The sequence below is a fragment of the Pogona vitticeps genome, chromosome 2 (genome assembly GCF_051106095.1).
Source record: "Pogona vitticeps strain Pit_001003342236 chromosome 2, PviZW2.1, whole genome shotgun sequence".
Classification (NCBI taxonomy): Eukaryota; Metazoa; Chordata; class Lepidosauria; order Squamata; family Agamidae; genus Pogona; species Pogona vitticeps.
Window position 1 is genome coordinate 295634702 of NC_135784.1, and position 22313 is coordinate 295657014.

At 41.3% G+C, this 22313-nt stretch overlaps 1 protein-coding gene across 5 annotated transcripts in view; it reads left to right on the top strand.

Moving 5' to 3' along the window:
• Nucleotides 1-22313, top strand: part of PDZD2 (PDZ domain containing 2) — a 202559-nt gene that overhangs the window by 145296 nt on the left and 34950 nt on the right. For 3 of the 5 annotated variants that reach the window (XM_072992868.2, XM_072992869.2, XM_020804899.3), the window contains exons 6-13: nt 5874-6000; nt 10082-10227; nt 13156-13275; nt 14916-15030; nt 16190-16263; nt 17123-17348; nt 18091-18208; nt 19487-19619. In XM_072992868.2, coding sequence (XP_072848969.2) covers nt 5874-6000; nt 10082-10227; nt 13156-13275; nt 14916-15030; nt 16190-16263; nt 17123-17348; nt 18091-18208; nt 19487-19619 — 1059 coding nt within the window. The remainder of the gene's footprint in view (nt 1-5873; nt 6001-10081; nt 10228-13155; nt 13276-14915; nt 15031-16189; nt 16264-17122; nt 17349-18090; nt 18209-19486; nt 19620-22313) is intronic. The other 2 variants (XM_072992870.2, XM_078385183.1) reach the window with 1 other exon arrangement.

A 22313-nucleotide genomic window follows, 5' to 3' on the forward strand; every position in this document is an offset into this window, starting at 1 on the left:
CTATTCATGCTACCCCTGACTCACCTAGGACCAATAGGGTCGAAATGCGAAGTACCCATGTCATGCATCCCTTTTGATATGACTTTTCTATTAGGCATAACTCTTGCATAGGCTGTCCGGAAGCAGCAACAGCAGCCTTCCCACTTAAATACATGTGTGCGTTCTTTTTGTAACAAATGAGGCTGTATATGGATTTTGTCAGGTGTTTTAGGATCTTTGTGAAGAGTTCAAGGCGTTCCCAGTTCAGCCAGTTAGTCTTATTTGACTCACTGGGCTTTGGCTTCTTCTTTAGCTAACTTTCCACTTGCACTTAAACCAAGTCTTACAAGTGAGCAGCATTATTGGTGTGGTCTATAAAAACGTTTATGAAAACTTGGTAGTCTTTAAGATTCCATCAGATGATTTGGTATTTATGGGCTTGGTCAGCAATGTGCAAGTGATGCTAATGGGAATCCCATGACACTAGAGGTGTCATCAAAAATGTGATGGACTGCTTGTAAAAATAATTTCCTCATAAATCATTTCAAGTCAAAATGAGCTTTACTTTCTAAATTTAAATGAAGAGTTGTAAAGAACGCTTTCTCCTCAGCAGTAATAGATGCAGATATTTTTATTTCCCTTCAGGGATTGCGAGAGTTTAAGTGACTGACAAGTTCATTGAGTTAGGTATCTGGCTGCAGAGCCAGAGGTTGGGTGTTTGATTCCCCAATGAGCATCCCAGGTGAAGAGCCAACCTATGTAACCTTGGGCAAACTGCACACTTCCAGGGCGCCCCCAGAAGAAGGAAATGGTAGACCACTTCTGAGTAAGCTATACCTAGAAAACCCTAAAAAGGATAATCATAAGTTGGAATTGACTAGATGGAACATAATTATTAGTAGCAGAATTTAAACACCAGTTCCATCTCTGATGGGGACAGCTGCTTTGACTTGGATCTGGAATGCGTCCATACCATGGGAAATAAATTCTCCATTTGCTGTCTTCTTCAACTGCCATAGGGAAGCTTTCTACACTTTAGGGAAGGAGGAGAATATCAGGAGTAGCAGCAAAAGCATATTCTTGCGAAGTCTTTTGCCAGCTTCCAAGGAAAAAAGGTCACGTTTTTGCAAGTGTTTTTCCAGTCATTGACAGAAATATGACCCATAGGGCAATGGAGAGTTTATGTGTTTCTGCATTTGATGCATGTTTTACAAAGTAGAAGGACTAGTCTTCAACCAGCTAGGAGGGTTTCAAGAAACTTCCGTACTTAGTTGACAGAGGTACATACCAGTATTGGGGGTGGGTGGGTCGTGCAGTAGGATGCAGTATTTCCATTCCCTGACTAGTTCAGCGGCAAAAATATTCTTTGTTTGGAAAGGAAAGTGCTGGGAACCTTTTATGTGCAAGCCTGTAAGGAAAAGATCAGGAAGCAAGATAAAGATTCAGGCACCGGAAGTGCTTTCTGATCTGAATGGGTGGAAATGTAACATAAATAAATCAGGAGTTTAAAAAATTATCCCCAAGAGTTGTTAGGTACTTCTTGACTCTTGCATTGCAAGGGGCTCCTACACTCACGTAGGGTAAATATTCCAGGTACAAGAGCTGGGCCTATCACTAGCCAGAGTGCAGTAGCCATTGGCAGTATGTTTGGGATATTGTGAAAGGGCAAAAGAGTGTTACCGTACTTATTTAATTTGTTGTTAATGTATATTTACTGTAAGGAAAAGAGGGAGGCACTTGATGGGACTTTCTTGTTAACCTGAGCTATAATAAATAATATATAAAATGTACTTGACAGAGTTTGTGCACCGCAATTTCAAGCATTATGACAAAAGAACCACTCACAGAGCTAACTTTGTATTCTCCACTGTGTGTGTACCAGCAGTTGAAAGTAAATAACACAATCACTTAGCCTTTATTAAAAACATTAAATAACTTTTAAACAGTAAAAGTTATTTAATGTTTTTAATAAAGGCTAAGTGATTGTAACATGTAAAATAGAATAAATCCACAGTGCTGACATTTTATTTGTTACCTAAACTTGTATGTTTGTGTTAATATTCTTAAAACTTGCCATACATAGTTACTTTCATAGATTATTAACTCTCACAACCTAGTACTATTACATATTTGTTTGTTTGTTTGTTTGTTTGTTTATCTTTTATCAAACAAATCTACTCTGGGAGGCTTAAAGTCCGAGCAATATAAAACAAGAATTAAACAGACACTATCCAAACAAAAAAAGAGAAGTAAGCAAAGTCCAAGATTTATTGAAAGGTAGACTGTTACAGGGATGTGGTGGCACTGCAGGTTAAACTACAGAAGCCTCTGTGCAGCAAGGTTGGAAGATCAGCAGTCGTAAGATAGAATCCACATGATGGAGTGAGTTGTGTCGCTTGTCCCAGCTCCTGGCAACCTAGCAGTTCAAAAGCATGTAAAAATACGAGTAGATAAATAGGTACCACCACGGTAGGAAGGTAATGGCGTTCTGTGTCTACTCGCGCTGGCCACGTGACCATGGAAACTGTCTAAGGACAAACACCAGCTCTACGGCTTGGAAACGGGGATGAGCCTAGAGTTGGACACGACTGGACTACATATCAAGGAGAACCTTTACCTTTACCTTAGACTATTACAATATAAAAGAAGGCATGGAAATTCATATAAGGAAAAGTTTTTTGTGTGTGATTACAATTCCAATTATAAGATAGATCAAAAGGTAAAGGTTAAAGGTTCCCCTTGACAATTTTTGTCCAGTCATGTTCGACTCTAGGGGGCAGTACTCATCCCCATTTCCAAGCCATAGAGCCAGCATTTGTCCAAGCTTCCGTGGTCACATGGCCAGTGCGACACGGAACGCTGTTACCTTCCCTCCGAGATGGTCCCTATTTATCTACTCGCATTTGCATGCTTTCGAACCGCTAGGTTGGCGGGAGCTGGGACAAGTGACGGGCGCTCACTCCGTCGCATGGATTCGATCTTACAACTGCTTGGTCTTCTGACCCTGCAGCACAGGCTTCTGCGGTTTAGCCCACAGCGCCACCACATCCCTGTTAAGATCGATCATAATCTGAGCCAAAAATGTCAACATTGACCAGAATCTGTTTAAGAAAAACCACCTGTTAAATCATGACAATTGGGGAAGTATTATAATTACTTGTCACATGAAACATTAACATATGCTCAACCCTATCTGACAGATTGCATCCTCCTACCTATTTGCCCTGCTTGGCCCTATCTCATGTTATGGCCCTGCCAGCCCTGTCTAAGAGACTGCTAACTGGCACTTGTTTTATAAATATCTCTGCCTGATGCCAAACACATTCTGATTGCTCAGAATGCTTCATTATGCAAATTTCCCATTCTAGTCCTTCCCATAACAACACATACAATATACACATACATATATACCATATATAAACACATACTGTGTTGTACAATTACGTATTTTGGAAATAGTGAAAGGCAAATATTGTTAGTCATTTAATTTGTTGTTAATGTGTATTTACTGCAAGGAAAGGAGAGAGGTACTTGGTTGAATTTTCTGCCTCATGCACTCAAATAACATGGCTAGCTTTTAGTACTCTGTAGCTTGACTTGGGTAGTGGTGAAGGGCATTTTTTGATGCTGTGCCTTAGTTAACACAGTATGGTGCATAGTTTTGAATGAATACACAGTAATCCTTCTTGAATTGCCATGCAACACTGTGTGTGGCAGAAAGGCAGAGACTGTTTTCAGGAGAGTCCCTGGAGATCCTAGTCTTGTCTGTGGGGCTTCTGTCCTGACTAGGATGGCTTCTCCAAAAACCTTAAAAGTCCAGTGCCCTCTGGGGAAATGGTCTCCTGGGTGATTCAGGGTCACTTGGAAACAGAAATCCCGCACTCATGTTAGGGTCAAGAGACTCTAACCCATCCTGGCTGAATGATGTGTGCATGGTATCATGACACCAATGGGCTGTCAAGGCCAGTATTATTGGCATTGTCTGCCCAGGGCTTTCATGGGTTTGGGGAAAGATTATTTCCCAGCCCTTCCTGAAGATGCCAAGAACTGAACCTATGGTGATGCTGAAAACCCTAAATGTTGTAATGTAGCTTCAAGGAGAAGTTGCTCCACTGCTTCACCATGTCATTTCTGGATTTTTAATAGAAATATACAGTGGTGCCCCACTTAACGATTACCCCGCTCCACGACGAATCTGCTTAATGATGAGTTTTTTGCAATCGCTTTTGCAATCGCAAAATGATGTTTAAATGGGGAAAATCCACTTGACGACGATCGGTTCCCTGCTTCGGGAACCAATTTTTCGCTAAATGAGGGTTGTTTGGGTTCTTTGGCCATTGCTGGTGTTGTCCAGTACTTCAGCATTCACACCAGAATCAAAGAACATGATAGACACTGCAGACTAGAACAACTGGAAAAATCAGCAGTAGCTGAACATGCCCTAAAACAAGTTGGACATTAAATTCTATTTCAAAATACTGAAGTACTGGACAAAACCAGCAATCATTATGTTAAGACTGCACAGAGACTTTAGTAGGAACATGAAAGCACTTTTAAGCCCAGCCCAAAGCAAGACTAATCGGGATATAATCCTCTACTTTTATCTGGGAGTACCATTACACTCATTGGGAGTTACCTCCGAGTAGACAAACACAGGATTTCATTATTAATTCTGATCCAACCCAGTATCTTTCACAGAGGCAATATCCAGAAAACAGGTGCTTGTGGGGCTAGGGCAAGACAAGAGGGGATCAGCTGAGGAGAACTTAGGAGAAGGTTTCAGAATCCTGGGGGGAGAAGACCGAAGGGAGGAGGAGGAGGAGGCAGGGTGCAGTGGTGGACTGAAGCATCCAAGGGGCTCCCAATCCCCTCGGATTTTTCGGGCCCAGGCCAATTACATCAGCCCATCACACGGAGCCAAAAGGAGACTGTATTGAGATGTCCATGGTTGAGCGGTGCCTCTGGTCTTAGAGAGAAGAAGAACTGTGTCTGTTGGAGCAGCATGGGAATATATGACACCCCGTTGCAATGCTGGAGAAACGGGCAGCAATTCTTTTGAGAGAAAATGTTACAACATCCAGGGCTTTCAGACTTACTCCCAGGTTCATCTCCTCTCCAGGCTCCACAGCCTACTTCTCACTATGAATATTTACAGGCAGTTAATGATGTAGGATATATAAAATGATGGGTCAGATGCATAAGGTAGAAGGGGCAGCCTGTGCCTGTCCAGACCTTGTGCAGTGATAGCCCCCACGCGGCTGTCTGGGCTGAGGAGTCAGATGGAAGTTGGAGTTCACAGACATGTGGAGGACCATAGATTAGCCACCTCTAATATAATAGCTGCAACTTATAAAGAGCCTGTGAATGAATTAAAGCCAGAGGAAATCTCGGGAGGTATAACCATAATGTGATTTATAAATACTTCCATGAGGTGAAGTTAAGCACTGGGATTAAATGGTCACCATTTTGCCTCCTTCACCGCATGCAGAGGCTGATCTGTTAAATACAACCAAAAGTTCACATACTAACAATTTTCATTATTGCTTATTACCTCACCTTAACATGACCCTAACATCTGAGGAGAGGAAAAATGTACCATTCCTCTGGCTGATGAAGCTCCCAGTATTTATAATGTTCTCTTCTGGGAACACAGCTGCTTTTGTCATTTCGTAGTGTGTTCCTATATTCCAAATTACAATGCAAAGAGAAAGGCAGGCAGGATACTTTCCACAGGTCGAGACTTTTGCATAATTGTACCATGGCAAGAATCCCACATTGCCTGAGGTTCTGGTTTGCAGTTTCCTTAGGATAATGGTTAATCCGGCTGTGGCATTGAAGACAGTCTCCACAATTTGGCTGGGTTGTTAAATGTTTCCCTTTTCTTTCTTCTTCAGGTGATGGATGATAGAGAGCCAGATAAGTCTCCAGATTCTACTACTGCAGAGGGATCCAAAGAAAACTGTCAAAGTCCCACTCTAGGTGGCGGTATTTTGAAATACAGGAGTCGATCCCAAGGTACAGGTAGGCTGAATAAAAGACTCTTGATATAAGCAGCTATAGGGGATTGCTTGTAAAACACACAAGTTAGGACATTCTCTGTAGCTTTCAGCTTATGGAGTATACTGTATTCCCTACAAAATTAATATCAGCTCTTGTTGCTTAAGAGAAGATTGTGAAGACATTTTTTTAACTTTGTCAATACAGTTTTGATGATTATTGATTATTCCAATAGTTATTGGTTTTACAGTTTGATTTTTTTTTTACTTTATGATTTTTGTTAGCAGCTTTGAAAAGAAGAATAAACCTGTAAAATATAGGCTAAAATCCAGCTAGATGTAATTAGTTATGTACCATAAGGTCGGAACTGACTTGTAGCAACCCTGACAGTGTTTTCAAGGTATGTGAGGAATTTGAGGAGTGGCCTTACCAGTTCCACTGCCCAGTAATTTTCCATAGCTGAGCTGGGATTCAAACCCTGGTCTCCAGAGTTCTCCTCCATCACTACACCACACTGGGTATCTACAACTAGAGTAGGCCTGTTGAATCAGTATATATTTTGTGAGCAAACACCTATATAAGTTCCATTGGCTCTAGTTGCAACTTACTACTTGATTTCAGCCATGAATAAATAAAATCAACATTTTTAAGTTCAAAGCATTTTCAGGGTTGGGATGGGGATTTTTTTTTTAATTGAAAGTGGCTGTTTCCCCCTCATTTTGTTTTCAAACAAACAAAAAACAACTCTCAATCTGCCACCACTTCCAGCAACATCTAGGATGCTCTGCTTTGTTCTTAGGTGGCTTGCCTTGGGAAGAATGCAAGCATATGACACTGGAGGTTTCCCCAAGGTAGAAGCTGACTGCTTCCATTTGTCCACAGCAGCACAGTGTTGTTCCCCAAAGCATTCTGCTCAAGGAACAAGATGTAGTTGAAGCCTTTTTTTTATGAAGTCAGAGGGAAGAAGAACATTGCTTCTTTCTGTTTAATGGGAAGATCCACCATTGTAAAAATATTTGCTGCTTTACATTCTCAAAGCTGGCTGGATAGCTCATTAGTTTATATATCTGGCTGTGGAGACAGACTTTGGGTGTTAGATCCCACAACGTGACTCCTGAGAGTAGAGCCAGCCTATGTGGACTTGCACAAGCTACACAGTCCCAAGGCGTCCCAGAAGAATAGAATGGCAAACCACTTCTGGATAGTCTTTACCTAGAAAACCCTGAAAAGGGTTGTCATACATCAGAATTGACTTAACAGCACATGATGATGACATTCTTAAAATACCCCACTCTCACAGGGGTGAGTGGCAGAGGGGCCCAAGAATATCTCTTAAAAGTGGGAGTGAGGCCTATGAATTGACGCTTTGCACTACAGTGACTAGCTGAAAAGTTACTGCTTTGGACAACAGTTCCACCACCACTAATATTTGCAGTTATTCTTGCTTTGTTGAACCTCTTGTAGATGATTCATTAAGTTGGTGAAACCAAACCAACCTTGTTTGGATCTGATTTCTCAATAAGTTTTTAGAAGAAGTTGGAAGAAGTCTGCCGGAAAGCTCATCTATAGTTACTTCTGTTCTGATTGGACTTATTTATTGCTTCCTTTTTTCTCTACTAATATTTGACAGTCTGCATGATCTCAGGTTGGAATTATTAATGGCAGTTTATAGTTAGGTCTTTTTTGTTGACCTTAATGAGTATACTATTCTGGGGTAGGACTTCTGATCTGTTCTTGTACAGCCATGATCTTGGAAGAAATTATCAGTTCCTACCAAGGTTCTAGTTGTGAATTTATGAATTGTACTCAGTCCCTAAAAATAAATTGAAGAGTTTATTTAATTAGACTATGCTGCATGTTTTGGGTGAAATTAAACACTGTCTAGCTTTGAACAGATAAAATGAATTTTCTATGCCCTGCAGTTAAATTCTTGCTTATTAGTGCTGTGCAGCTAGCTCGGTTATGCTTCCATTTCTTTTGGTTATTTTAAACATTTAGTGATTTTGGAGCCTGTATTTATTTATTTTTATATTGTGCTGCTTCTCTTTAAAAATATTGAAATAAGCTAAAATAAAATGATAATGATCAGATAATATTCTGATAATAATCATAAGGAACAGAATATCAATAAAAGCAAAGTACAAAATAATTGCAGTAGTAGCATAAAAAAAATGGAGCTTGTACTCCTTCAGTATAATGCCTGGGAAAAGCACAGCTACCTGTCAGCTGCTTGTAAAATCATCCTTAAATTGCCATATCTTAATCAGTTTTCTTTAACTTACATGAAAGGCAGTCTGAGTCTCCTGGGAGGGTATTTCATTGTGCCAACAGCACAGTTAGAAGGGAATATAGATTGGTGCCTTATACTGCCTTATGCTGGTAACTCAAACCATTGAGTAAACTCATACCAAACGATCTAACTCAACACTGTCTGCATGAGAGGCGAGAACCTGGGGCCAATCTAGCTCTCTTGGATTCTGCAGTGGGCTGGAGAAAATTGAAGAATCACGGCTACGCTAGTCTTGGAGTAGCCAAGTAGCTAGTCTAGGCAATTGCAGCCCTAGATGGATTAGTGTCCTATCTCTACTTCTAGGGCAGTCTAGAGGAGGACCTCTGATATGTACTGAATTGCATGAAATGAAATGTATGGAAATCTGTCATCTTTAATGTATCCAGATCTTAAGCTCTTAGGGACTAGCAAGGTCCAAGGATCTGGTCTGCCCACAGTGACATATGCCTTACTTACATCCTAGCTGGATTACTATAAGGCGCTCTGCAAGGGGCTGTCTTTCAAAATGTGCAGAAACTTCAGGGGGTCCAAAACACTGCAGCTAGATAGTTAACTGGAGCTGATTACAAGGATCACATCTCCCCTCCCCATTATAGCAGCCCAATTGGCAACCGATCTGTTTCTTGACACAATTCAAAAGTCTAGTTTTAATCTATAAAGACCTAAACAGCTTGGCTCCAAGCTATCTCAAAGACTGGCATCTCCCTTTCTGATCCTGCCTGGGTGTTAAGATCTCATGGTCTCACCACAGGTGCATTTGGTGGGGACACAAGAGAGCGCCATCTTTATCACTACTCCTAGACTCTAGAGAACTCCCTCCCACAGGAGGCCAGTCTGGCCCCATCTTTGCTGTCTTTCCCCAAGCAGGCAAAGACCTTTCTCTTCAGGCAGGCTTTTCCTTAGTGACTGGCTAAGAGAGTTTTTAAGGCAGGGTGGCTTGCATTTTTGTTGCTTTTAAATCTGTTTTGATAATGCTTTTTACCTAACATTTTAAATATAATGTTTATATAATTGTTTTAAAATATTTAAAATCAGGGAGCTGGACAGGGGACAGATTGTATTTGTCTTCAATGTGGAAGGGATGGTCACTCTTGAATTGGCCTCCTCAGCCACACTAGATGCTGTTCCAAGTCCTCCATACAGAGCACGTTACCATAGTCTCTCGAGACTGAAGGATGCCTAATCTAATCTAAAACATTTGAATAATTTAATATTTTTAGCTTGCACTATTGTGTTTTTAATGATGTATGCCACCTTGAGTCTTTTTTTAAGGAGAAAAACGGGGTAAAAATCTTTTAAATAAATAAGGATAAAGTTTTTGGGAGGACAGGATTCAAAAGTAGCTTATGTCAGTCCTAAATCAGTTATGCACGATGCATATAGCACATTGTGTTCATTGAAAGTAATTTATTGCTCACTTTAAACTCACCAGTGTCTATTAAGCTATGCTGTAATAAGTATTTTGAGAAGTATGCCACATGTATATCATTTCCATGATAAATTATAGTGACTACTCTTGAATGTTGTGCATTTCATAATTCTCTCTAACTCTCTCTTTCTCTTTATGTCTCTGCAGACACACTTACATGTAGCATTCAAGGAGAGTGGGTGCATTTAATTCATATAAAGCAAATTTGACCATACACATGCTATATCAGGCTTGGTTTATATGATTTAGGAAATGCACTTATCAATCATTTATGACTGAGCATACAGAATGTTCAAAGTAATGTCGCTGATTCTATCATAAGTGATAGATGTTAAAAGATGCTTTGATATATGTATAATAAATAGCATTTCTGGGTTATCCCTTAGGAGCAGCAACCCGTTTAGAATCTGTAGGAGAAGATGATGAGTTGACAGTAGAAAACGGAGATGTGAATTATGAAATAGCAATGAAATACTCCCGAGGAGGGAGGAAACATTCTCTCCCACAGCATCTGGACACAGGAACCAGACAGGTGAGAGGGAGAGTATAGTTTACTGTAATTAAATAGTCAAATAATTCCTTTGTTGGTAGTTGATGTAGCCCAGAGAGTGGAAGTGCCTAGCTCCAGAGCCAATGGGTCAGGAGTTCAGTCCCTCCAGTGCCTCCTGAGTGAGAGGTCAGCCAAGAACAACTGGAGTGTCTGTCCGTTGCTGAGTGATGGGATTACTTGCCTGATGAAATACATGGCTTGGGCAAGTTCCATGGTCCCAGAGCACCACCCAAAAGTGAAACTGGCAAAGCAATTCTGTGAAGGTTGTCATGACTTGGAAATGAATTGACAGTAAAAAATTATTAATTTCGTTGTTATCTACCGCTTTAGCTTAGTTCACTGTTATGTGTTGGGGTGGGGAAGGGGATCCAGCAATGTGTGACTATTGTTGCTCTCACTCAGAGTGGGGCTGGCTGGGAGGTTCTGCTTGACAATAGGCTCCATGAATTCCAGACTTTCGTTGCTACTAGAACTGATTGTAAGGAAACTGAGGTCAGGATGTTCCCAGGTTCTTCCCATCCCAGGAGTCCAAAGGGTTATCCCCATTACTTCTCTATTGCTCCCAGTCCTCCAGTGAGCCCAATTTGCAGTCTCCCCGCCCCCAGCATTTCCAGTCAGGGGCTGGATTTGAGCTTAAAGCACTGAGCCCAGCCAGCTAATGTGCTTTAGGGAGGGCCAGTTCTGACTCCCAGAAGCTTATCTTGCCTCCAGAGGATCTACTGCATGTGCTCCTTGTGGTGCTTCCATCACCAGCACCATTTCTGGGTCAAGGCAATGTTGTTGGGCTGGAGCTCAGCTGAGCAGCTGTGCATTGTTGCAGGGGCCTAGGCTGGGTGACCGTTGGCACTCTTCCCCTAGGTCCTTTACTCCCAGAGAAGCAGACCCCATGTGCCAGTTTAGGGGTCCAGCAGCAGGAGCCATTGCTTATCAAGGGCACAGAGAATGGGAAGGGGCTCCTCAGAGTCAGTTGAGGGTGACAAGTCCACCCCCTCTTCATCTTCATCTTCTTCCTCTTTAAATCCACATCCCACCAACCTTTCCTGGTCTCTACACCATCCCCATCCCACCAACCTTTCCTGGTCTCTACACCATCTTCCAGGTGCAGATCATCTGCCTCCCCACTTCCACCTGGGGCCCTGCTCTTGCTTTCTGCATCCTAAGGTTGCCCATTCCCATGCAAGCAGAGAGAGATGTGGATTCAGGTGACTAACATCCAACCCAGTTGATACCGTCAAGGGTCCTAGGCGTCCTGCTTGTTTAGAATAACCAGCTTTGGAAGTAAGAGATCAGACTGGGAAACAACCTGCCTAATCTCTATTTTCTTGGATTCTCAGCCTCATTGCAACTGTGGAACCAGTGTTTTTTTTTTTTACCATTAACAGAGAAAATGACATCATCCACACTGTGCCCTCTGAACATAGTTGGGGAAAGTGATTTCTCCTTTCAGCAGTTTATTGTTGTGAGCTACCCGTGATAGAATGCAAAACTTGTTGGAGCTGCTCAGCAATGAATAAGCAGTTAAGACCAGGGATGTCAGCAAGTCTTCAGGCCAAGTCTCAAGCTCGAGTCTGAGTCTTGAGTCGTTTGCCCCAGCCCCAAGGCTTGGGATCTTGGACAGTTGCAGAGACAGTGGGCCTATCTACCTGCCACGACTACCCCACCATCATCCTCAGAGGCAGGAGTTCCAACCTCCCTGCCTCTGTGCATGCGCTGGCCTATCAGCTGGGTGGCAAGTACTGCTTCTAAGATGGTGGTGGCGTTCAGCAAGAGGGGCACCTCCAGGTAGGGAGGCCCATAGGGACTTGACAAGATGACTTGAACAAATGGGTTGTGAGTACCAAAACCCTTAAGTTGAGTCCAAGTTAGGTCACCAGTGTGACGTAAGTCAGACCTGACAGTGAGTTGACTCGTGACTCATGAGTCCCCATCTCTGATTAAGACCCGAGACCTTTATAGAAGACCCATTCCTGATAAAAATGAAAACTATTAGAATTGTTCTGTACAATACCTCAGCTGCATACTTCTAGAAATTCTCCTTTGGTGAGGTGGGCAGACTTGGATATATTTATGTAGCTGTAGACCTTTATGAAAAGGGACCGCTTCAAAGCCTTCTCCACAAACACAACAACATTTCATTGTGAGTGGTAGTGTATAATCCATTACTGTTTCTGTTTTATTTGGTCCCTTGTCTATGACAGAACACAAAAGAAGAAAAACATAGAAAAGCTTTATGTCACTTCAAAGACAAGCAATTTCTTAGGGCTGGATCCAAAGCAGACCTACTGATTCATTGGGATTTAAATAAATGGAGACTTTACAAGTCCTTTTCATTTAACAAGCCTAGTTTAGTTGGGACTAAGAGCTGGATTTAGCCCCATATGTCAAGGATGGCACAAAACTTTTATTATTTTAACTGCAACGGACTAATGCTGCTACTCCTCTGGAAAGAAATAAAGGAAAATATTAATCACCCAACCTTGTGCCCACTGCACACCTTCAAATGTCAGATAAAAGCCTAGCTTTTCCAAAAATACCTTAACAATTAGCTGATTTTTCGAACTTGATTGTCTAATGGTTTGATAGCAACTCACCTTTCTCCCCTTTTATTGATCGTTGCTATTTTGATTCTGCTTGGGCTGCTCTGCTTATTTAATTATTCTGTTTTGTTTCCATTTGGTTTTTTGGGGGGTTTGTTTTGTTTTTAGGTTTTTTTATTTCTAGTTTGATGTTTTAACTATTTGTTTTATTGCAGGATATAATTTTAAATTAACGAAAGGTAAAGCCATATGAAATTGGTAGTTGTTTGAGAAATGGAACAGAAAACATACTCAAGATGCATTTTTGAAGAGAAAAATAAAACAAGATTAGTTTGGCTCATCTCTAATAGTTAGGATTGCTTTATTTGTCTAGGAATACCACATTGTTAAGAAATCAACCCGTTCCTTAAGTGCAGCTCAGGTGGAATACCCATGGCGACTCACCCAGCCATCTATCATTTCCAACATTGTCCTGATGAAGGGGCAGGGCAAGGTAAGAATCTGTACATAAGAGCATATTGTTTGTTTGTATGCGTGCACAGGCATGTAAAGCAGTCTGAGGAATCTCAAGAGGCTTGGTTGGACCCGTAGTCTTCTCCATGGACTGCAAGAAACTGGAAGTGTCTGATTTCGGACATTTTTAAGTTGTAAAAGAAGCAAACACCCAGAGGAGCATTTCTGGTTTGTTTGTTTTTTAATTGGGCAGGCCTTTAGAGAACTTCTCTGAAGTCCCACGATGTAAGGAATACTTATCCTGGAGAATTCCAGGAGAAACTGACTGCCCCAAACTACTTCTTCTTTTTTCTAAACACAGGCTCTTAGAGAACACAAAAATGGCCCAGTGCAGTGAACAGGCTGCATTGGGGTTGTCCCTGATATCAAGGGAAGCGTGGATTTCTACAAGAGGGATAGACAAAGTATGGCTTTCTAGACGTTCTTGGACTGCAACTCCCATCAGAGTCCTCCATGAGGAATGTTGGATTTGCGGTCCTACAGCATCTGAAGGGCTACACTTTGCTCACCTTTAGTATAGAATTTTAAAAAAGTTTGATATAGAAAAGCAATATGAGAATGACAATTGCTATCTTGATTAAAACAGAAGACTGTGTGGTTGTTCAACCTGTTTGGAAAGGGAGTTGCACTCTCTCATACCACTAACAGCCCAGATAGCCTTGGTGGCATGAAATTCTTTAGGGGGCTGCCTGTGGCCTGCAGACCTTACTTTGCTCCCCCATAGGCTAAATGGATCATCATGGCAGCTTAGATAGACCTCACTTAGCGCTGTGGATATGTCCACAGAAAATCAACAGAAACATGGTGCCTGGACGTTGGAACGCTTGGCACTTTGGAGGGCCACAAAATGGCTGCCAGATTAGGTTCTTTCCAAGGGCCACAAAATGGCTGCCAGATTAGGTTCTTTCCAAGGGCCACAAAATAGCTGCCAGATTAGGTTCTTTCCAAGGGCCACAAAATGGCTGCCAGATTAGGTTCTTTCCAAGGGCCACAAAATGGCTGCCAAATTGAACTCTTTCCTTTTTTCAAAATCATTTTTATTAGATAGAAATGAAACTAGAACCGGGGGGGGGGGATACTTGGGGAGAGCAGAAACAAAAAAGTTTAATTCAACAAAAAACCCATAATGTGTGTAGCAGTTGTTTTACAAATGATTATAAGCTGTACCCTGGTGACACGATGTTAAATCAATATGGTTGGATTTATATAATTAAAAAATAAATTTAAAAAACCCCATAAATGATAGAATTCCTGAAAGATCAATTCTGAATGCCAAAAAAAATGACCAGGGGGGGTGGGGTGGGGGACTGTGTTGTAACACAGGAGGAGAATCATGTAGCACTCTAACTTTGAAGTTTGTGTCTCCTCTGGAAAAGTATATCCTCCTTTCTCACATCTCCTTTTACCTGGCTGTCATGTACCTTGCTTCCTTCTCTGGGAGTCCAAACCCTTTAGCTTTAATTAGTGGCAAAGGGGGGGGGGCGTGCAGGTGCAGCAGATTCCACACACAGGGCCTGTGAGTGGAAAGGTTCTTCACCATCTCACGAAGGAGAAGTGGCACAATTGTAACCTATTCATCTCATTTGTCGCTCCTTTTGTCTTTCTCTGCATATGCTACAGGGCCTCGGATTCAGCATTGTAGGAGGGCAAGATTCTGCCCGAGGGCGTATGGGCATTTTTGTGAAGACCATTTTTCCTAACGGAGCTGCAGCAGCTGATGGCAGATTAAAAGAAGGTATAACAAAGATCACCATTCTGCAAGCCTGTCACCGGGAAGGAGGAAAGCTGTGGCAAAATCTTGTCTAGGAGTAAAGGAAAGAATCGTGGTGGCAGGCGTTGAGTTGTGCAAAGCTGGTCTAGTGGGACCACAATGGGATAAGGCCTTTTTTCTTCTTCTTCCCCTGCTGTCTTTCTGGAGTGAAGGGAGGATGAGGGAGAAACTTCTGAAGTGGGACTTTTGTAAAGTAATTTGAGTGTGAGGTAAAGTAACTAGTTTTCAGACATATTGAGAAAGCCAATTGGATCAAGGATTTACATAAGCCAAACTGCTTATCTTCCTGTATTATCAGGTTGTTTCAGAGTAGATGTGGGGATGTTTATTTATTTATTTATTTATTTATTTATTTATTTATTTATTTATTTATTTATTTATTTATTTATTTATTTATTTATTTATTTATTTATTTTTACCTATACTAGCCAGCATCCATACTGGCTATGCTGGATGAGGTATTCTGGGAGTTGTAGTCTGTGGTCATAAACATCAAGGATGCTTGCTAAATTAACCTTTTCCTACACCTGAAGCATTTCTATGCAGAAAATAAGATGCACTTTTAATAAACAGCAAAGAATGAACATTGCATTCCTTTAAAATGTGTTGCACATTGCTTCAGTGTATAACAGGAAGTAGTACAGGAAATAACTCACAAACATAATCATAATTGTGAAATGTTCAGATGCTGACCTTGCATATGCTTATAGTAATCTAAATTAGGAACTCATATTAGAAGTCACACTTTTGACTTTTTCTATGATGCCTTTCAAATTTTGAACCATTTTGGTGAGTACTTGTTTAGTTGTATATGATCTATCAAAAGCTTCCCCAACCTGGTGCCCTTTGGTTGTATTGAACTATGACTCTCATCATTCACAGCCAATCTCAGTAGCAGAATACTGTGTTGGAGAAGACGTTTCAGAAACCCAGATTAAAAATCACACTTTTGACTTAAGCTTACTTTCCTAACAAATACGGAGTAAGGGAGCATAATAAGAGCTATAAATCTCATAGAGTAATAAATCAGGAATTTGAGAACTCCTCGGGTTCTTGATATTTCTAAGAACAACACTTTGTCCCCTGTCCTAATGCTGATGTGAATGATGTCTTTATTTTCCAGGTGATGAGCTCCTGGAGGTTAACGGAGAATCTCTGCAAGGGCTGACCCATCAGGAGGCCATTCAAACATTTAAAGTACGAGCATTTGTAGACAGGACTTCCCATGGTTCTAGAGAGAACTCAATACAAGCTCATATACAATTATAACTGCCTCATGACCACTATGACTTGTTGTATATGTTCCAAATTGTCATCAATTTGTGAAATCAGAATCATTCATTTTGCATTCTACAGCTTTATAATGGCATCATATAGATCAGAGGTCTGCAAGCTATGGCCTGTGGGCCACTTCTGGCCCGCTTTGCCTTTTTATCTGGCCTGGTGGGTGGGCGGGTGTGCACATGTGGGTGGGCAGGAATATAGGGTGGGCGGGAGTGTGGGCAGGCAGGTGGGCCTGCTTATGGGTGGGCGGAGTGCGGATGGGTGGATGGGTGGATGGGCGGGCAGGAGTGCTAGCGGGCAGGAGTGCACGTGCACACATGTCTTCCTTCAGACCTCAAAACTGTGGAGCATATATGATATGGCCCTTCCGCTTAAAAGTTTGGAGACCCCTGATATAGATGCTCAGTTGGCTTCACTTTTGAACAATGAGTGAAGCACCACCACCTCCTTTAGGACAAGGCTGTTAGTAAGCAAGATGAATCAGCTCGATCAGCTGTAAAATCCTTTCATGAGTTTCCATGTTTTTGGTAGATATGCCCTAGGGTAGTGAAATCATAATTGTAGTTTGATTTATGTGATCATCCTTATGCATGACTTATTTTTTCCACTGCAAGGCAGCTGTGTTTAAATAAAAAAACTTGTTCCCTTGCCACAGCTAATAATAGTTACTCATCCATTTAAACAATGTATTTGAATGTATTTTTAGTGTTGTGAGAAATGTTATTAGGAGAAGAGGATTCATAAACATAACAAACTGCTGTTGCTTCTTTAGCAACTCAAGAAAGGGGTGGTCACCCTCACAGTACGGACCAAACTCCGAAGCCCAAGCCTTACCCCATGCCCAGCATCTATGTTGCTGAACCGATCCACTTCCCCAACATCTACTCCCAGTGGAGGAGCTCCTTTACCTGGTGGTGAAGATGGAGATGGTCCTGCCTCCAGTAGAAAGGGGCCTGGACCAAAGGACAGAATTGTCATGGAAGTGACACTCAATAAAGGTTTGAGAAAATTCAGCTACTTTTCACCTTGCTAGGATAACCATTCCCCAAAAAGCTCCTTGTGTAGATTCAAGAAAACATGGTAGGAAAAGTCATAAAATTTCATGACAAGGTTTTAGAAGATTCTATAGAGGAAAGATGAAAGTCTTTTTTCCTCCTTAAGAAAAAATAAATAAATGAGTGGAGTTACATATGTATAACAAGTAACTACGCAACACATATTTAAGAATATGTCTGTTTGTAGACATGACTATGGACTAATATTTCCAATTCTTTGCTCCAGGAGCATCAGGGCTCATTCTGCTGAGTCAAAAAGAGGCAAAGCCAGGTTAAGGAAGGGTGGGGGGAGAGACAACAGCAACCAGCCTCCAGGAAGAGATAATGGAGCAGAGTTGCCTAGTTGCTTAGACCCTCTAGCAGTCATCACCCAGAAGCTTCAGCAGTGAGGCGGGTGAGCAGAAAAATATTATGTCTGGCTTGTTGGATTCTCTGTTTTTTTCCATTTAAGTTGTCTCCTCTGACAAGACAAGTGGTTCATAAATTGAATCCCCCTGTTATAGCCCTAGTTTGCCAGTCAAACTCAAAACCCATGTTTAGTTTGAGTCCTGACAAGGGTTTAGTTTTTCTTCTTTCTCAGCTGCTCATAGAAAACAACCCTTGATAAGTACTTGTGCTTCTTGCCATTATTGGAATGAAGCGTGGATTAAACTATTTCCTGTCTTTGCTCTTCACGTCCTCACAGAGCCAGGAGTTGGTCTGGGTATTGGTGTTTGCCATCTTGCCCTGGAGAACAGCCTTCCAGGGATATATATTCACAGCCTGGCACCAGGATCTGTAGCCAAGATGGACGGCAGGTTAAGGTTGGTCCGGAAATGTGTACATAACACTGTTATAGGTTCCTTTTTCCTCTCCTAGTATACTGTCTGTATCTGTCTGTATCCTTCTTCAATGCAGTGTGTCTACACAGCTGAACAAAAATTGTTCTCTGTTTTGACATCACAAGCCCCAAAGTACCTCAAAGAGGTCTCCCTGCCCCCCCTCTGCCATGTTCAATTTTTGTTTTCTAAACATATGTAAAAATGGTGGGAAGAACGTCACAGTAGGACCTCTGTTAAGCTACATAGAGAGATACAAATGTGTACAAAATGAGAGTTCTAATGCATTGCATTGCCATGATGAGCCAAACTATGGTGTGTAGAATATGTATATGTGCAGCCTAATAGCAATCCTTGAGAGGACAAGAAAGAGGGACAGGAAAGGCTTCCAAATGGCTGGGGGAGCGGTGGTAGTGAAGGCAAAAGAGTACAATTCCAGATGGACTCAAACTGTAAAGGGCTCTGGGAATGGGTGTGAAACGCAGAAATTCTCATTGCAACTCTCCTTTCTTTGTTGTGACCCCTCCTGTCTTGAATTATCATCTGCTGATTATTAAAGATACATGGCAAATTTGATAGGAAGGAGCCATGTGGGAAGATAGAGATGCTCACTTTTCTCATTGAGAAGGCACGTGTTAAATAAGGAGGAACCTTTTCCATATCTAGTGCACATGCTTGACCCTTTTCCCCTGTGTTAATTCTGAACAGGCTTCTCTGAGTCCCTGTCTGCTTTGTCTTTATCTCCACTATTTAGATATCTGTTTGTTTTCAGTACTCCTCTATCTCCGATTTTTGTCTAAAACCAGCGACATTAGCAGGTCAAGGCACTGCATGCAGGGATCAGTTTGTGGGGTTGCTCAAGAATTTTGTTTGGGCCACATTTGGGAGCCAAACTCATCTAATTCACCTTTTAGGAGTGTAATTTGTGTTTGGATTTTAAAAACAAAACATGACAATGTAGAAAAGAATTGGATGGAGTTTTGTATTTGTTTGTAAGTGGAACAGAAATGGTATCAGTCACCTAACTGATCTTTTTCTTCAGCTAAATCTTGGACCAGTAAGTGCCAAAATGTGCTTAAAATTGCACGATCGCAGCATTCAAGAGGAGTGTATGTTCTGTGTAGACCATACATCTGCTGTAGAACAAAGCAGTACCTTCTCTGCTTTGTTGTACTATATTTTCCTACCCTGTAGAAATCCTATTCTGAAATGTTAGCTCAGTATCCAACAGGCATGTTAAACTGTTTGTCTCTGTTTCCTTAGCCGTGGTGACCAGATCCTTGAGGCAGATTCGGTCAATTTGCGTCATGCAGCCCTGAGTGAAGCTTATGCCATCTTGAGTGAACGTGGTGCAGGCCCAATTAGTCTGATCATTAGTCGCCATCCCAATCCAAAGGTATGGAATAGGGTAGAATTTCTTGAATTAGCGATTTCTTAAATCTGAGGAATTCTGGGAGTTACCATCCAAAAGGGTAACTTTTGCATCTAGGTTTTGAACCTAGCCTGGTTACTTAAAGTGCCAGTTCAAAGTTCAAAATATTTTCTACAAGCATGTTGATGAATAACCCCATTCAAATCAGTGTGATTGATGCAGTTACTGATTTCAATCTGTATCTTACAGCCTGGTTGCTAGTTCTTGCCTTTTCAGCTCACAAAAGCCTGGGCCTTGCAAATCTGAAGAACAGCTTCACCACTATATTTTTCTTTTCCTCTTTGATCAATGGCAATGGTGGGCAACATTTGGAAAAAATATAATTGGCTCTGAAAGTCCTGTTGTGCCTCTATGAGGCATGGAAGCAATTTTACAAGGTTTTAAGGCCCCTGAGGACTTCTGGGGCCTTTAAAGGTAAAGGTAAAAGTTTCCCTTGACGGTTGTTGTTGGTTTCCCTTGACATTTAGTCCAGTTGTGTCTGACTCTAGGGGGCGGTGCTCATCCCTGTTTCCAAGCCATAGAGCCAGCATTTGTCCATAGACAGTTTCCGTGGTCACGTGGCCAGCGCGAGTAGACACGGGACACCGTTATCTTCCCACCATAACCCTATTTATCTACTTGCATTTTACATGCTTTGGAACTGCTAGGTTAGTGCTCCACTAAATATTTTAATTTCCCCACCCTTCAAAAAAAACTGTGACAGCTAGAGGATGCAAGGGAGCTTTGACAGTTGAAAAACCTGTGAAGCCAATTGGAAGGGGTGTGGTCACAACCTAAGGTGCGAGTGCAGCTTTCCAGGGTCTCTTTGTAGTAAAAATGAGATTGGTCAAGTCATGGAAAAGACCCTTTTCTGTGTCACCAGTTGGCACTTAATACTCTGAAAAACACATGAGGTTGGCATACTTGCTACAGGTGCTGCTATATAAAGATTGCCATCTTTGTTTTGACTAATGATTTTTCCCAGGGCAAAGAGTCGTATAATCAGAGAGTTGTGAGGTGCCTTGCAGGCTATCTAGATAAACACCCTATTCAGTGCAGGAAATCCAGAACTAGAGTATTTCCCAAAGGTGTCAGACCAGTCTTTGCCTCAAGACCTTCTAGTGAGGGGGAGCCCAGCCAGCTGCTAGATAATTGGTTATGTGTCCAAACAACTGTTGCTATTTAGAGTTGTTTTCTAATACTCAGCTGAAATCCACCTACAGTGTCATTCTTCTTACAAAGGAGAAGTTGCTCGTTAAGGAATTCATGAGGATCAGTTTTGTAGCTTTTTCTACTCATAAGTGAACAGGGATTCTTTGTTTGGTTGTTTTTGAATCTCTTGTGTTTGGGAGAAGACAATTATCATTTATTTTCACGTTATCCTTCTATGTGGGGTAGGCAATGTTTGTGTGGTGTCAATAAGTTTGGGGTTGCCATTTAGCTTAATAGGGATTCCTTCCTCAGTATTATCCCTTTTAGAGAATCAGGCACCCTATGTTCCCTTGCTCTTTAAACAGGGAGCTAACTCTTGCACTTTCCTTTTAAAAAGTATGAGAACACTTTTTGCTGGAATGCATACAACCAATGTTATTTTGGTGACACATCATTCACTGTGTGTTCCCTCTTCAGCCAGTAACATGTGTGACTGTTGTTTTCGTGAATTTATTTATTTATTTATTTATTTAATTTATATCCCGCCTATCTAGTCCGATGGACTACTCTAGGCGGCCAACAATAGTAACTGGTGATTGGAAACCAAAAGAAATGTATTTAAAACAATATATTAGAAGAATAAAAGATTGAGAATTACAGTCAGCCAAGTGAAGTTCTTAACAAACTTGCTCTCATCTAACTAACTGCTCCTTACTGAGTTAACTGCCTCTGTCAAACACCCTTATTTCTAAAAGAGTATCTCCAGAGCCAGGCTGCAAACCAGCCAATCAGCACGCAGTCCCACCCTAACTGTTTTAACTGACTCTTCTGGCACTTATCCAACTTGCCGCTGTCAATCAAACCCCAGTCACTCACAGCCCTTGTCAGTATTCTATAGAGTTTTATACAGATATGCGTAAAATGCATATAAAGGAATTGCCACAGTGCAACTTTCTGGATGTTTTAGGGTTGCAACTTCTCTGAGCCATAATTAGTACAGATGCTAGTTAATGGGAGTTATAGTCCAACAACAACTAGATGGCTACAAGACCATTTTATGACACTGTTAAAACTTTTTTCTACTGCTTATAATTCTATGACATTTTGGATATATTTTCATATTATTCACTTTCTGTGTCATTTTAAAGTAAAGGTATAATACACTAACAGACACAGATGCACAGACTCCCAGGCATGTATGGCACCCCCCCCCCCCGTAAATATACATGTTTTTATAACTAATCCACATTCCATCAAGCACCATGTTTTTGTTACCAAATTATCTAACATTCATGGTCTTTATGTACTCCCAAAACCAATACCACAAAAGATACTTTTCTTTCTTCCTTGTTATTCTGAGAGTTATAAATGAGAGTCTCATTTATACTGCTGTGTTTGCTTTGGGATGCAGTCCTTTCCTCTCTCAAAGTGCTTCAGATTTCTGATCTCTCTGGGTGCCTAATTTTAATTCTTTAAAAATGTGTTGGATTTACACTAGGATACAAAGGGAACTAGTTTTGTATTCCA